The 15262-nt window shown below is 42.0% G+C and overlaps 1 protein-coding gene and 1 long non-coding RNA gene across 3 annotated transcripts; one reads left to right on the forward strand and one right to left on the reverse strand.

Annotated features, from left to right (window-relative positions):
- The first annotated feature begins 839 nt into the window (after window positions 1–839).
- Window positions 840–12490, forward strand: cry1a (cryptochrome circadian regulator 1a). 2 transcript variants are annotated; one of them, XM_077005091.1, is made up of 14 exons: window positions 840–1720; window positions 6252–6360; window positions 6664–6806; window positions 6952–7136; window positions 8271–8359; window positions 8706–8846; window positions 9381–9692; window positions 9910–10061; window positions 10256–10458; window positions 10778–10879; window positions 10979–11077; window positions 11222–11299; window positions 11452–11559; window positions 11727–12490. In XM_077005091.1, exons 1-13 carry the CDS (start codon window positions 1563–1565, stop codon window positions 11553–11555), a joined length of 1875 nt encoding a protein of 624 aa, XP_076861206.1. In that variant the 5' UTR covers window positions 840–1562; the 3' UTR covers window positions 11556–11559; window positions 11727–12490. The 2 variants fall into 2 exon arrangements, with proteins under 2 accessions (XP_076861206.1, XP_076861205.1); XM_077005090.1 differs by having other exon boundaries at window positions 842–1720; window positions 11192–11299.
- LOC143514194 (uncharacterized) lies at window positions 7618–10017 on the reverse strand. Its single transcript, XR_013130782.1, has 2 exons — window positions 9890–10017; window positions 7618–9714 (listed from the first exon to the last, which is right to left on the reverse strand). It is a non-coding gene; the product is annotated as an uncharacterized LOC143514194 (long non-coding RNA).
- Window positions 12491–15262: the final 2772 nt, after the last annotated feature.

A 15262-nucleotide genomic window follows, 5' to 3' on the forward strand; every position in this document is an offset into this window, starting at 1 on the left:
ACCAGTGCTATTTTGGCAAGCGTCTTCGTGAGGTGGAAAACCCAAATACGCAGTCTGTTCCCCCAAATGTTTACACGCGCTCAGGATGTCCATTACGTGACGAGTTTTCTTTCACTTAAAATAAAATAGATCCTAGCTTAAAGGAATGTACGCTTTTGTTCAGGAATCTACACAAGAATGTTGGTACTTAACATTTTAAAAACACATAAGAGTATTGAACGCCAACCAGCAAAACATCTACGACATGGTCCTAAGTAGGCTGGTACAACGTGACCACACACACCCACACAGGCTACGTGCTGAAAGAGGCACGTGTTTCAGGTTTGAGCTAGAACGGTAGTTAATTGTTCTTGAGAACGTACAAGAATAGGAGGGGATTGAAATAAGTTTAAATGGGCTGCAAAAAAACCCGACAAATAAACAATAAACATTATTGTTTCATTTTAACACAGCACCATACGGACTGACTTGCTGGTTACGCGCATGCGCTATGGCCAGATTCTTCCCTCCGCTCATACCTGATGTCATGTGCCCATCCGGGCACTTTCACAACTAGCCTATCAACGTCGAGACGGCACGAGCGCGACCATAACTTTCCATATGTTGTTAAAATATGTGTATCGGGCGTCCTAAAGTTGTCTGTTCATACTGTACGTTATGTCGCATTTCAATGCACTTTGACGGTTTGGTAGTTCTGGTGGGTGCGCGGACGTTTTAAAGTCAGAATTTATAAAAGCTCAAATAATCACACTACAGGAACGTGACTTGGGATGAATGACGTCAAAGCAGGGACGGGCCAATCAGGACGTCTCTGCTCCATGTGCGTGGTGCCCTGGGTGGAGCCACCACGTCAGGGTGCGGGTGAATTATACTGACCAAAGTGTGCGGGAGTGTCGCCCTAAGAAAGCCGTCTACAACTGGATTTAACGCAAGCTACAGAAAGACACAGAGCAGTCTGTCAAACCCGGTGTTTATTTGATGCGGAACGTGAGTGCCATCTGCTACAGTCTCCGGGAACGTTTAAGCTTTTTTTGCGATTATTAATATTTACATAATCGTGACCGTTCTGGATCCGTGGCACCCACTTCACCCGGCGAGAATTTGAAAAGCTAAATAAACAGCATAACTTCCTGTGATCTGGATTAAGTCTCGGGAGAGACTGTTACGTATTTATTTGCACGTATTGACAATTTTATACTTTTTGTCATTGAAGGGTAAAAAAAAACAAGTTATACAACAGGGAAGTTGAGTTGAGCGCTGGGTCCTAAAGCCCGCTCTGTATCCGAGCGAATACGCGCGTCCTCGAGGCCAAATGGTTCAACTGTGGCAGCGGTTCGTTAAATTCTTTGACATAATGGAAAACGCTTTGTTAGAGCAAGGATAAAAAAATTTCCCAAAAGGAATTTTTACTGTTTTACATATTTAATTACACTTCAGATTATTGGACTGATCAAACATTCCCGTAAAAAGACAGTATTCACTTTGGTTCATTGAACATTTTGAGAGTCTATTCTTCAGCGCTCAGGAGCAGTACATTTCTAAGGGACTAGTCCAGTGAAGTAATGGTCGTAAACACGATCCACTGGTTCAGGAAGGGCTTGCGGCTCCACGACAATCCTTCCCTCAAAGAGTCGCTCCAGGGGGCGGACAGCGTCAGGTGCGTGTACATCCTCGACCCCTGGTTTGCAGGATCGTCCAACGTCGGAATCAACAGGTGGAGGTAAGAAAAGTGCAGTAATGTGTTTTTATTTGACACAAATATATAATTTTTGTCTAAGTGAAAATAATCACTCCAGGGGCAAGTTACGCACAACCTACTATACTGAAATTTGTCAGAAGTCAGAAGAATCACATAAGTACTTTTAAAATACTTTTATCAAACTAGTGGCCATTATAACTCCACTTACTAATAATACTATATACAGAGAATGTATAGAACTTAAAATGCATCATATTGTATTAACATGAGATTTAATAGAGACAATTTAATCCAAAGATATTGTTTCTGATATCAGGAGCGCAGTATTGACATGTTGTCGCCTCTTATCTATGAATTTGCTGCATGCTAAAACTGTGAGCTGTTGAACTTTGTTGAAACTTTCCTTTCATTTAGCAAAGTTTACTCATCTCTTTATGTTGTTAATCTAAACTAGATCAAAGATTTTTGGAAACGTTTCTGGGTGTGCCACTACGCTGGATTATGTCATCGAGACAGTTGTTGATGCAATACTATGCTTTCATTTTATTTTATTATTTTTTTATTTCACCCACTATACAAGTTGACATGTCCTTACAAGCTCCATTCAGCATTTCCACAAAGGTTTTAACCATGGACGTAGTTTTGATTTCATAAGTGGGGGGGACACAACCTGGGGTGGCGAACTGTTGAGCGGGGGGGGGGGGGGGGGGGGGGGGGGGGGGGGGGGGGGGGGGGGGGGGGGGGGTTGAATGAAAATTGTTGAGCGCTGTGAACAAAAGTTGTTGAGCGGGGGGGGGGGGGGGGGGGGGGGGGGGGGGGCTCGGAGCTGCATGATCCTAGTGCTAGATTTGTCGCTATTTGGATATTGTTTTTTTAACCGTTAAAAAGTGGGGGGGGACATGACTTCGTCGCTACTTAAATATTTGGTTTTAACTGTAAAAACTGGGGGGGACCAAAACCGGCTTTTGAAAAAGTGGGGGGGACATGTCCCCCCCGTCCCCCCCCCCCCCCAAAACTACGTCCGTGGTTTTAACATAGAAAGCAAACTTAACATAGCAGAAATACATCCCTGCTGATTTAGGCTGTTGTAAACTCATAAGAGCGAATTTGCAGAAACGCTACTTTCATCTCCGTGTCGCTCTGTTACGCATTCCGATTCCTTTGTCAGTTACATCATGTGTTAGACGGTCGTGACGTGTTTGTTGTTGTTGTTGTTGTTGTTGTTTTTAACCCGTTCTGGCATGACGCGCGCTTGTTTGCATACACACTGGGTGTGGCGCAGCTGGTTGAATAGTGACATTGCAGGCTACAGCCTAATCATGTAACAGTGCAGAAATCATTCACCACTGTACTGTGACTTGAGAATCCGTTTCCTTTATACCCAAGACAGTGTCATTGGAGCACAGTTTTTGAAATTCATCATCTTTAAAAAATCCAAACAGTAATATTGTAATATTTGGTGAAATACGTAGTGTGTGTGTATCTAATGTGCATTTAAGCACAATTCTGAATTAAATATTTACTCTCCCAGTAAACTGATTAAAATGAATTATAATTAGTTAGTACAAAATAAAAATGAATATGATATTTATAAGTAAATTCTAAGTATTGTAAGCCTTTGAATAAGGAAAAACACCAAGCCAAGGAGAGACAGTAGGTCTTCATCATCTTCGCAGACCTTCCTGTCAGTAGGGAGCATGTTAATTGGGCAGACAACTGGGAGACGTCCTCCTGTGCAGCCGTCCCCATGATGAGACAGAGTGAACAGGCAGCGTGTCTAGACAAACCCCAAACCAAGGCCAGATCAGTGGCTGGTTAGCATGGTGGCTTACCTTGTTTGGGTCTATGTGAACTCTGCTATGGCCTAATGCTAAATTCATCTTGTGCAATGCGTATGTGGTAATGGGCAACTAGTTTGATTAGAGTAGTGAAATGTAGTAGTATGTCAGTGGCATGTTGAGAAAAGAGCCGTGTAATGTGTGTCAGTGTAGTATTCGACCAGAATGGCAGTGTCTATCCAAAGCCAGACAATTTAAGACAGTCATTATATGAAGATTAGGAATGCATAGCAATATAATGGAATCATCATGATTAGCATGTAATTGCATTTAATAACTTATCATTTCAATAATTGCTTTTATTTATAGTTGCGTAAATCATGAAAATGTATCCATAAAGCATATGTACATGTAAATGTACAGACAGCATTTGTGATGAGCCATTGGTTTATATTATTGAGTGTTTGTGAACTGATTTGAAGAAAAAAAGACTAGTTAGTCATATTAGTATTCCCTCCTGCCACAGTATTTGACAAGTTCTGGTCATATGTGAATACAGATGTTAGTCTTCAAAGAAGAGAAAGTAAATACTTTGGTATGTTTTTCTAAGGGGGGCAGCATTTAATGAGTTTTTTTTTTATTTCTCTAGTTTAGTCTCACCCACTATGCTCTGTGCCCACTTATAACCAGAGTGATGCAGTCTACCACTGCTTGTTACCTGGCAACAGCAAGAGACACCTGTGACGTTCTAATAAATGTCTGTGGGTACCGTCTCTGTGCAAAGCACTCAAATTGTACAAAATATTCTCAAGTGTCATAATGCTTTTCTCTCTCTCTCTCTCTCTCTTTCTCTCTCTCTCTCTCTCTCTCTCTCTCTCTCTCTCTCTCTCTCTCTCTCTCTCTCTCTCTCTCATGTTCAGAATCACTGGTTTACTGCCATGTCTTGAGGTTTTGTTGTCATAATTATAACGACTGTCCTTCATTATTATGTAATAACTTGCTTCTATCATGAGTTCAAAAAGGATGCAAGTAAAATTGTTACGTTATAGTCGAGGTGTCCACAGGAAGCATACTGAAGCATACCTCAATTAGTTTCAAGCAAAAGTAAAGAAATATTCATATTGTTAATATTATTCATATTGTATCTGTTCTTAGTTGTTTTTAGTTGGCTTATGGATTTACAGCTTCAAGGAAAGTTGTCACATTTCGAGAGCCATAGAAATGAATAACTAAAAACAAGGTTGAGTGTGCTGAAAACTTACAGCCATGGTTCAATGGGCAAAACTGCATGCCTTATATCATTTGATAGTCTGTTTTGATGATAAACACTGCCGGAGGCTGATTAGGTTTTCTAAAGCCTCATAATTGCTTTAGGATAAGTTGCCCAATGGTTGTATGGGGGTTGTTTATAATTTGGGAGGATGGGGGTGGGGTTGTTTAGATTTAGCCAAGAGGTTCATCTCAGGCTGCTGCAGGGCGTGAGATCAGGTTGTCACCTTGCATGATGGTGGAGCTTATGTAATGGAGTGTGGCGTTGAGGAAACCTGTTTCGTGAGCACAGACTCCTTGCCTGCGCTGATCAGGTGGCCATTTTCATTCTGTCTCGCTGCATTTTCGTAAGTATGTTATAAGTGCAGTTTGTAGAATTATTGAGAATTGTTTTCAATGCTGATGCAGTGTAATATGAACAGATTATGTCAAATGAGATATCTTGTGGCAGTGAAATAATTCATATGAGCGCTTAAGCACTGTTAAAAGCTCTTATTGAAGTTAGTCAGTTATCATTGTACAATCCTTAATGTTAAGAAGAAAACATTTAAATCCTAATCTTTGTAGGGCAAATAAATGAAACTTAATGCAGAAGTAGGATTAGGTTATTTCAAACAGCAGATCTTCGATATTCAGTCAGATTTGTTTTGGTGCATCTTGATGGAATTTTGGATGGAACTGAAGGTTTTTCAGTCCTTATGTGTGGCAGCTCACCTCTCTATCACAACCACATCCCCTACTGCAGACTCCAACGTGCTCTAAAGAGATTAGCATACCTATTTTGAAAGAATAAAGTTAAAGGCTTTGGGTTCCCCAATCAGTGGGTGATGGTGGTTTAGGATCTATTTAAGAAGCACCTTTTAATGAGTATAGGACATTAAGAATATTGAGGCATGCATTAAACCTCATAGAACTCAGGGCAGTAATTAGACAGCCTCATCTGTTATCATTTAATAATAATAATAATAATTTAATTCCCCCAAGCAACTAATCTAGGATCTGTTTCTCACTCATAATAAAGCTTTAAACATGAAACATCAAAGCTGGTTTTAAAATCAGTTTAATGCACTGATTGTACATTTCCACTAAACCCTTGGGAAGAGGATCTTGTTCCTGAGAGCAGAGAATTCAGTTTAGAGTGTAAAATGACCTTTTATGTAAGGGATGTCATAATGGTACTGCTGTCTGCAGTAAACACGGGATGTTCTCTTAGCAAAACCTACCTCCAGTTAAACCACCAATACACTTAATGGCAATCATGTACTTTCACTAATAATGTTTTGGTGATTGATGTCTGGCTACACCCATAATCTATTAAATCACTAGGATGACTCACTTTTTTGGGGACCTTGTGTACTTATAACGTCACACTTTCTAGTATACTAGGTTACTTTTACAGAGATTTTGAGCATGGCCTTTTTTAAAAAGCACCATTGAATTGATGCACACTGGCATCCTGTCCCTCAATATGGATTAAGGTTACAGAGCGTTTGTCCAATCCGCAGGTTCCTGCTGCAGTGTCTGGAGGACCTGGACGCCAGCCTCCGCAAACTCAACTCCCGCCTCTTTGTAATACGGGGCCAACCGACCGACGTCTTCCCCAGGCTCTTCAAGGTCCTGCAGCATACAAGCACACCTGTGTTTAACGTGTCGCGCTAATGGAGCAAAATTATGATACATTATATATATATATATATATATATATATATATATATATATATATATATATATATATATATATATATATATATATATATATATATATATATATATAAAATAAATATTTTAAATTACACATATCTGGTATTTGGTATAATACAATTGGACTGAAGTTATTTTAAAAAATGTATCTCCATTCTATACACATGTGTATGTCGGCTGCTTTGCCTCTGTTGATGGTGTCCTGTTGAACTGCAGGAGTGGAGCATCACTCGTCTGTCTTATGAGTACGACTCTGAGCCCTTTGGGAAGGAGCGAGATGCAGCCATTAAGAAGCTGGCGAACGAGGCAGGTGTGGAGGTGACCGTGCGCATCTCCCACACGCTCTATGATCTGGACAAGTGCGTACCCCTCCGTCTGCCGTTCCGTGGCTCTCGGCCGTCAGCCGCACACACCGTTGCAGTGCCTGGAGACTACAGAGTGGTGGTTTTCAGACTTTGGCCTCTTTTAACTCTTTAACTTCTTTTCTGTTTGGCTGTGTGGCAGGATCATAGAGCTCAATGGAGGACAGTCTCCACTCACTTACAAGCGTTTCCAGACCCTCATCAGCAGGATGGATGCGGTGGGGATGCCAGCCGAGACCATCACAGCAGAAGTGATGGGCTCCTGCACCACCCCACTGTCTGATGACCACGACGAGAAGTTCGGGGTCCCCTCCCTGGAGGAGCTTGGTGGGTCTCTTGCATCATGAGATCACTTTCCGTTCAAGTCAGTGGGATCAGGTCCAGGTTGTTAACGTACTTGCCACATTTTCATAAAGAACTGAACAGTGACCTTATCTTTCTCCATTTTGGCTCTGTACAACTAAGAAGGTTTAAGTTCTGGCTGTGGATTTAAATGTACATTCATAATGAAATCATGTAGTTATTACGGCTCTTTTTGACAGTCTGTTATTAAGAAAGTATAAACAGACGCAAAGGGGGAAATGTGGTGAATAAAAAGGTACTGTTCACAATCCAAGACAAACCTCCTTATCTGTGAAACATGCTGTCACTTGCCTCTGTTGACATTCTGGCTGCTAGTGGCTGAATAAATCCTGGAGCACGACAGTGACCTGAAGCAGCTGGGGAATTTTTAGGGCCAGGAAGTGAAATATTCTGGACAAGTCAGACCCTTGCTGGGCCTGCTGTTTCTTTTTTGAGGCCAGAGAAGAAATCGTTCCCCAGATAAGCAGGAACTGAAAAGACAGCAGTTCCGGGCCTGACTGAGCAACACCAATGAATAGCCTGAGCATCTGCTGGGGTGGTAATGAAGTTACCATCTGCAAAACAATTTGCAGTAGCAATCAGCTGCTAGCAATCATGTCGGTAGCAGCTAATGAAGAATTCTTAATCAAGAGCTTGTTTTCCTACTTTTTTCTTTTAGGGCACTTTGAGTTGGAGGTACTTTGAATTTACTTAGAATATGTATTTAAGTAAAATGTTAATGTGATATTCTAATGTTTTCTTCAACAGATTTACAGTTATGGTCTTGTATGGCTTTATATATATTTCGTATTAGTCACTATCACTCCACTCTGTTTGCAGTTCTTGATTTTTGTAATCTATACAGTAATTGCAAATAACAATCACAAGAAAAACAGAATTGCAATGCAAAAACACTTTGAAATGAAGAGTTTGCTTCACTTTCATTTTAGTCCATTCTTAGTTTTAGTTTCAATTTTAATTTCTTGAGCATTTCGACATTGTGTTCAGTTATTCTAGCCAGGCGTCAGTTGTGTTCGTTCTTAGCTTTAAAAGGCTTGGTTCTGTATGTCAATTATTTTCTTGAAAACCATTGTTATGTCATCCATGTCATCATTGCAGGTTTTGACACTGAGGGACTGACTTCAGCGGTCTGGCCCGGGGGAGAGACGGAGGCCCTCACACGCCTCGAGAGGCATCTGGAGAGAAAGGTCCGAATTCAGACTGAACCTCACTTTTTTCTTTTTGTTTTGCACACTGCATGCACATTGATCTGTCCAACACTGGATTGTTTTGTCAGTTATAAATTGACAATGAAGATGTTTGCCAGCTGAGTGTTTGGGGGTAAACAGGCCAGATGGTCCAAATTTCTGCTCCCTCTTAGAACCCAAAATGCCCAAATCAAGTAATCAAGGACATTGAATACCTGGTATCAAGCATACTGGGAGCTGGCTTAAATAATAATAATAAAAAATCTGTACCACCTGGTGGGCTCCCAAGGACTGGGTGGAGAAACATGGTCCTAGACTGTCCCTAACCCAAATCCTCATGTTCCAGGCATGGGTGGCCAACTTTGAGCGTCCCAGAATGAACGCCAATTCCCTGCTGGCCAGTCCCACGGGGCTCAGCCCCTACCTGAGGTTCGGCTGCCTCTCGTCACGCCTCTTCTACTTCAAACTCACCGACCTGTACAGGAAGGTATGGACCTCCGCCTACACGCCACACGCTTCACAGTGATGCACACCTAGCACATCCTCCCAGTGATGTCCAATGGCCACGCCAGTCAGAGATCAGGGCTGTGAAGTGGGAGTGTGAAGCAGAGGGACGGGTTGTTACGGGGGCAGGAGTGACTTTTTAGGAAAACGTATTAACCTGCAGTGAGTGGTGAACACACCTGCTTGTGTAGTTACTAGTTAGTCTAGAGCTTTAGTTGGCCTGACATGTGCAACTTGCATGTGAAAAGTAGCAACATTTTACAACATGAAATCTCAAGCCTCCATTGACGTCACAGCTTCTGCTAAATACAATCAAAAGGAGCTGCCTGACAAACAGGTTGGTCTCGTGAACTTCTCCTCTTAGTAGCAGCTAGAAACACCTTGAATCCTTTCCAACCTACAAGAACCAGCTAAGCGATCTGATAAGATTAGGTAATGACTGAATGATTGTCATTCTTTCAGTGAGGAGTCACCTGTCTCACGCTCTGTTTCCATACCATCTATTTCTTCTTCTCAGGTGAAGAGGAACAGCTCACCCCCTCTCTCGCTCTATGGCCAATTACTGTGGCGTGAGTTCTTCTACACAGCTGCCACCAACAACCCACGCTTTGACAAGATGGAGGGCAACCCCATCTGCGTGCAGATCCCCTGGGACCGCAACGCCGAGGCGCTGGCCAAGTGGGCAGAGGGCAGGACGGGCTTCCCCTGGATCGACGCCATCATGACCCAGCTGAGGCAGGAGGGCTGGATTCACCACCTGGCCCGTCACGCAGTGGCCTGCTTCCTCACCCGCGGAGATCTGTGGATCAGCTGGGAGGAGGGCATGAAGGTACCGCCACCTAAAAGACGAACTGATCGTAAACAAGGATTTAATTTAAATGACCATCATTAGCTTTATTACACAGAAGAGTCGCACCTTAAAAGCAATGGACTTGCTCAGACGTTTTTCGCTTTCATTTAGTCAGAATGAGGTGTGGCTGCATGCCTCGGCCAGACCAAACCTCAGATCACGGACTGTTGACTTACACGCATTGTTCTGCTCAAAGGTGTTTGAGGAGCTGCTCCTGGACGCTGACTGGAGCGTGAACGCCGGCAGCTGGATGTGGCTGTCTTGCAGCTCCTTCTTCCAGCAGTTCTTCCACTGCTACTGCCCCGTGGGCTTTGGCCGCCGCACCGACCCCAACGGGGACTACATACGGTGGGTTCTACTGCCCTCGCGCTGAAATGGAAACACCACCGGTGTTTAGCAATATATTTGTTTCTGCATTTATTTGTGATGACCTCAATTCTCCTGCCAGTTCTGCAGATAACATTTCATTTATTCCTTCAAAATGACGTTAGATTAATGCAGAATTCTGATGTGTCCGCTGTGTGATTCGTTCCTTCGTGCAGGCGGTACTTGCCTGTGCTGAGGGGTTTTCCTGCAAAGTACATCTATGACCCATGGAACGCGCCCGAGAGCGTGCAGAAGCTGGCCAAGTGTGTGCTTGGTGTGCACTACCCCAAACCCATGGTGCACCATGCAGAGGCTAGTCGACTCAACATCGAGCGCATGAAACAGATCTACCAGCAGCTGTCCTGCTACCGCGGCCTGGGTGAGTCACTCCTGCCTGGGATTCGAACACACTGTCCGGACAAAAACTATTTGATATTGTCTGTTTCAATGTCCTTATCTGTTTTGCCTGTGAGTGAACCCTTATGTGTGGATCATCTTCAGATGTTTTCTAAAATGATTTATCTAACATTATAGAATGTATTGCATATTTGATATGGTGTAGAGGATTTAGAAAGGGAGTAATATAATGCAAGATATAATTCAGGGTGTGCAGAAGCATTGTAGTAGGCAAAAAAAAAAAGATCAAAGCAGTGTTGTGTAGGTGGTACTGTGTCCTCACTGAGGCTGGACTCTTTCAGGTCTGCTGGCCACTGTGCCATCTAATGGTAATGGGACCGGGGAGAACCCCACCAGCCTCATGGCTCTCTCGGAGGGCCCCCAGGAGACCACTGCAATCTCAGGTATGTCTGCCAGCCCAGGGATCGATGGAACAGGAACGAGTTCACTCAGAAAACCTGGCTTCCAGTAGCAGTAATCATGCCTTGTTGACCTGACCCTAGGGTACCAGATGCCCATGATCCCACAGGGGGAGTGGCACAGTGGAATGATGATGTATCCACAAGCAGACACACATTCCATCAACGGCACACAACAGCAAGGTACACACACACACACACAAACACACAAAAAACACTTTTAATGAGTGGAGAACTGAATCCTTCTTTTTATAAAGGAGCTCTCTAAATCCACTTTGAATCCTGCTCTTTTTTAAGCATGTGCTTATGGAAGCTCCCTGACCACAGGCGGTTTGGGCAGTGGTGGAGGACTGGTGTGCTACAGACAGGACGCTCAGCAGATATCCGGCCCTGTTCTCCAACAAGGTAAAGGCCTCCACCCAGCAACTGCACCCGAATTTAATAGGCATTTGACAGTAACGGTAATAGTACTGTGTAGAACTCTACTGTATGTAAAGCAGATGAAGATAAGCCATTGTGCAGAAGTCAAACACGAGGTGTTCACGTGTCTTCCCCAGGACGAGGACTCTACTCCAGCGCCGCCCAGACCACTGGGAAGCGCCACAGTGAAGAATCTGGGCCCAGCACAGGATCTAAAGTCCAGAGACAGTGCAGTCCTTAAACAGGTCCATCTTCTTTTACATATGTCTCTGTAGTTTTAGACTTATGGAAACCAGTATGCACGTAATCACGATAATCTGTTGGTCTTTGCCTGCAGTTTCACATGATTATCCAGTAAAGCACAGTTATATCAGTATGTGTCTGTATTTGTGTGTTTCAACACTCTGAACAGGCTGCAGGCTGAAGGCACTCACCTGGAGCTTCTGATAGTCCGTTCATCGGTTATATATACCGTAATCTTGTGGAGGGTGGTGGGGGTTTGCTTACTATTAGAAGAAGCGCATGATCTTCTCAGTAATTGTATTCATTTTTATTGGACTGTAAACGATCTCCTGGACAAGCTGATGGCAGCAATCTCACCAACTATGGAAAAATCCCAATTGTTGTTCATCACAACAATGTTCTCTTAGTGTTGAATGAATGTTAAGACTCCCCTGGAGACAGAAATCTTTCTGTATATAAAATTTTGTTTAAATACTCGCATACAAGTTGTACATATCTGATATTGTATGTGCTTTCTCTATTTCATGTCATCATAGACCCGCTGATATATTTTTGATATAAATAATCATTGTGGATCGACTGTAATCTGTCCTTTTTTGAAAATGTAAACATTAAAGAGCATTTGTAGACTGGTCACACAGTACACGGTGAGAGTTGGTCTGCTTCCTTGTGTGTCGCATGCGCTCTTCTCCAGATCTCTGGATCTCTGCTGCTCCCATAATTCTCAGTTGTCCGTCCCTCTTGTCTGTCCCTGGGACTCTGCTCCCTTTGGAGATCTCCTTACAGTGCTCGTCACCATCAACTACTCCTCATCTAGCTGTCATCACTGTATGCTAAAGACATGTTATGCTAAAGCAGGGTGTTGTACACCACTGTGTGCCTCTTGTCTACACATATTGTGCTTGTTTTAATAAATAAAGTCCAGTAAATGTATCTTGTCCCTGTTTTGAATGCAAGAAAAGTTTCTCATGTAAACCTTGGGTTTATTCCTGTGTATGTCTCAGAATGTCAGCAAACCAGTTATGTATTTACCTGACAGAATAAGTACTTGTTTCCACTTTGTAAACTGAAGTTATTAATTATTTTTATAAGAAGTCCTATTACTAGTATGCTATTACCAGACTACATCCCAGTCATGTTATTGGAGGATGTGTTTTGTCTCAGCCTGCCACCAGAGGGAGTCAGAGATCCACTGCTGGCCACGAGCTCCCCTTGTGTCTCAGGTTGCCTTGAACTGGATGTGAAATATGGACAGGGACTGCACTAATAAAGTCCCTCACAAGAGTGCTCGTGCTAATAACACAGCTGACATTACACTAGTCTTAGACAATACACTAGTCACTAGAGTATATATTCAGTGCTGGATGGTTTCATTATCTTTCATGTAAGAGCCCAGTTTCAGAGATCAATTCAGATATATCTGGGTCAAAGTGCTGATGAACAGCAAATATTTATGTGAGGGTGAAGTCAGTTTACATGTGGTCTTAAAAATTAAAACAATGCAACAAATGGTACGATTTGAATAGATGCATATGAATTAATATAACCTTGATACATTTGTTGACAACTACGATTTTTCTGCACTGAATGCATATGTGCACATGCACAGTCTTACACACATATCATGTCAAACTGGCCATGTATAAGGGAACTTCATTAGAATAGGACAACATTCTGAATTCTGCGCATATATGTAGTATTTTCTGAAGGTTTACAAATTATTTTGTTATATCCATGAATTATTCAGAGACAGGAAAGCTGTCCAATGATTCAGCAGTCTGTGAATGACAGTTGAGGTGTAAATGGTGAGGACTTCCTTACTTTGGAAACAATACAGTAGCTGTCTGAACCTTCACTAGAACGTGCAATAAAATGAGAATGGAACCAGTCTCATTCAGAGACTTTCTAATGGGGTTTCAGAAAATTTGTACAGAATACTAAAATGTATATTAGAATGTCATTTGTAGCCTGTTTATATAACATATATTATATAACCACAAACATTAGACAAAAAGAAACATTAAACAAACACTTAACAGACTCTTAGTAAACATTTTTACATTTACATTTATGGCATTTGGCAGACACCCTTATCCAGAGCGACTTACATTTTATCTCATTTTTATACAAGTGAGCAATTGAGGGTTAAGGGCCTTGCTCAGGGGCACCTCAGTCATAGCCTCAGGTCTGGGAATCGAACCCACGACCCTCTGGTCACAAGACCAGCTCCCTAACCACCAGGCCATGACTGCCCGTTTACGGGCCATGACTGCCCGTAAACATGTCACTGATATAACAGGAGTCAAGCATCTGAAAACATTCAGTATATCGAAACTTTTATCTAACAAAGTAAATAAGATTTGTTTATAATTTGATTAATTCCTTTCATTGTTTTTTTTTACTTTTATTTGGAGTGTCCAAGTTCACATCATAGATGTTACATGTAACAGGTATAACACACACCATATTAGTATACACAACAAACTGTTAGACATGCTGTTAACAACATTTTGAAACTTAGTTTTAACTGGTTTCTGGTTATGGCTATGGTGAGGTTTAGGATTAGGGTTATGTTTTAAGTTGAGATTTAGGTTAGTTGGATTGAGGTCTGATATCTTGTGTCTGACCGTTGAAAAGTTCTACTTATGAGTAAGCCTGTCTGCGACTGTATCCAAACTCCTCCAATTCATTCATGACCTTTCTGTTGATTCTATTTTAGTTAAAACAATTTTTTGATCTAAGTTTATTTATCATCTATTAATGACGACTGAAAGTGTTACACACACAGTTTACTGCACTGTCCTGTGTAATGTGAGGTATTTTTGGTGATGTTAAGGATTATGTATTGTGATGTGGGGGTATAGGAACTGGGGCCTGGTTAAGGTTGACTCATATCTGTGGTTAGGAGCCCTGTGCTCCTATTGATAGATGCAGCTGTCCCTTGTGATTGTCTCCAATCAGAGGCGTGATTTACATAGAAGTACCACCTGTCACTCACAAATTACAAGCTGACATGAGCCTGAGGGAGTTACTTTTGTGAACTACTGTTTGTGTCTTAATATATTAAGACACAAACACAATAATTGAATATATATTCAAAGCTGTAGTGAAGTACACAAGGTTTCCAGAAAAACAGGAGGTCAGAGGTCATTCGTCAGCTTTAGGCAAAGTTAAGAGGGCAGGCTAGGTTAATGTAGATTCCACAGCTTCTTCAACTTTATCTCAGGGAGTGTGTAACTGTTCTCAACCTTTTCACGGCTCATTAAGATTGCTATTGTACATAAAATCAACATTTTCTTTCTGTGCAGTGCTACATAGTGAGAAATTTCTGGTCTGTATTACATGGACAGGAACTAAAATTTGCATATGCTGGTAATACATTTTTCCCATAAATATATAATTATATATTTGATTTTAAACAATATCATAACATTTATTGTTTTATGTCCATTGTTTCACATCAAGGTTGATATTGTGTTTTGGAAAAATCCTGCTGGTGGACTCATCGGAAACGCGTCATGGGAATTTTTAGTACCCAACCAGAACTTGGTCAGCAACCATGTGACACACCTGCCTGCCTTTGTCACCAACTGTCTGTATCACTGTCTGCCATAATAGTATCAAGAATCATCTGCATAGCATCTCAATGGTTAGATATTTATGGTCCTTTGGATTCGTGCAAAGGAAAGTTCAGTCAGTCCTTAA

Source organism: Brachyhypopomus gauderio, chromosome 5 (assembly GCF_052324685.1).
Source record: "Brachyhypopomus gauderio isolate BG-103 chromosome 5, BGAUD_0.2, whole genome shotgun sequence".
NCBI lineage: Eukaryota > Metazoa > Chordata > Actinopteri > Gymnotiformes > Hypopomidae > Brachyhypopomus > Brachyhypopomus gauderio.

Excerpts from the sequence above, each read along its gene's own strand:
- cry1a (XM_077005090.1), top strand. The coding sequence starts at position 1,563 with ATGGTCGTAAACACGATCCACTGGTTCAGGAAGGGCTTGCGGCTCCAC. Across the intron at positions 11,078-11,191 it reads CAACGGCACACAACAGCAAG|CATGTGCTTATGGAAGCTCC; the intron begins GTACACACACAC and ends CTCTTTTTTAAG. Across the intron at positions 11,300-11,451 it reads CGGCCCTGTTCTCCAACAAG|GACGAGGACTCTACTCCAGC; the intron begins GTAAAGGCCTCC and ends TGTCTTCCCCAG.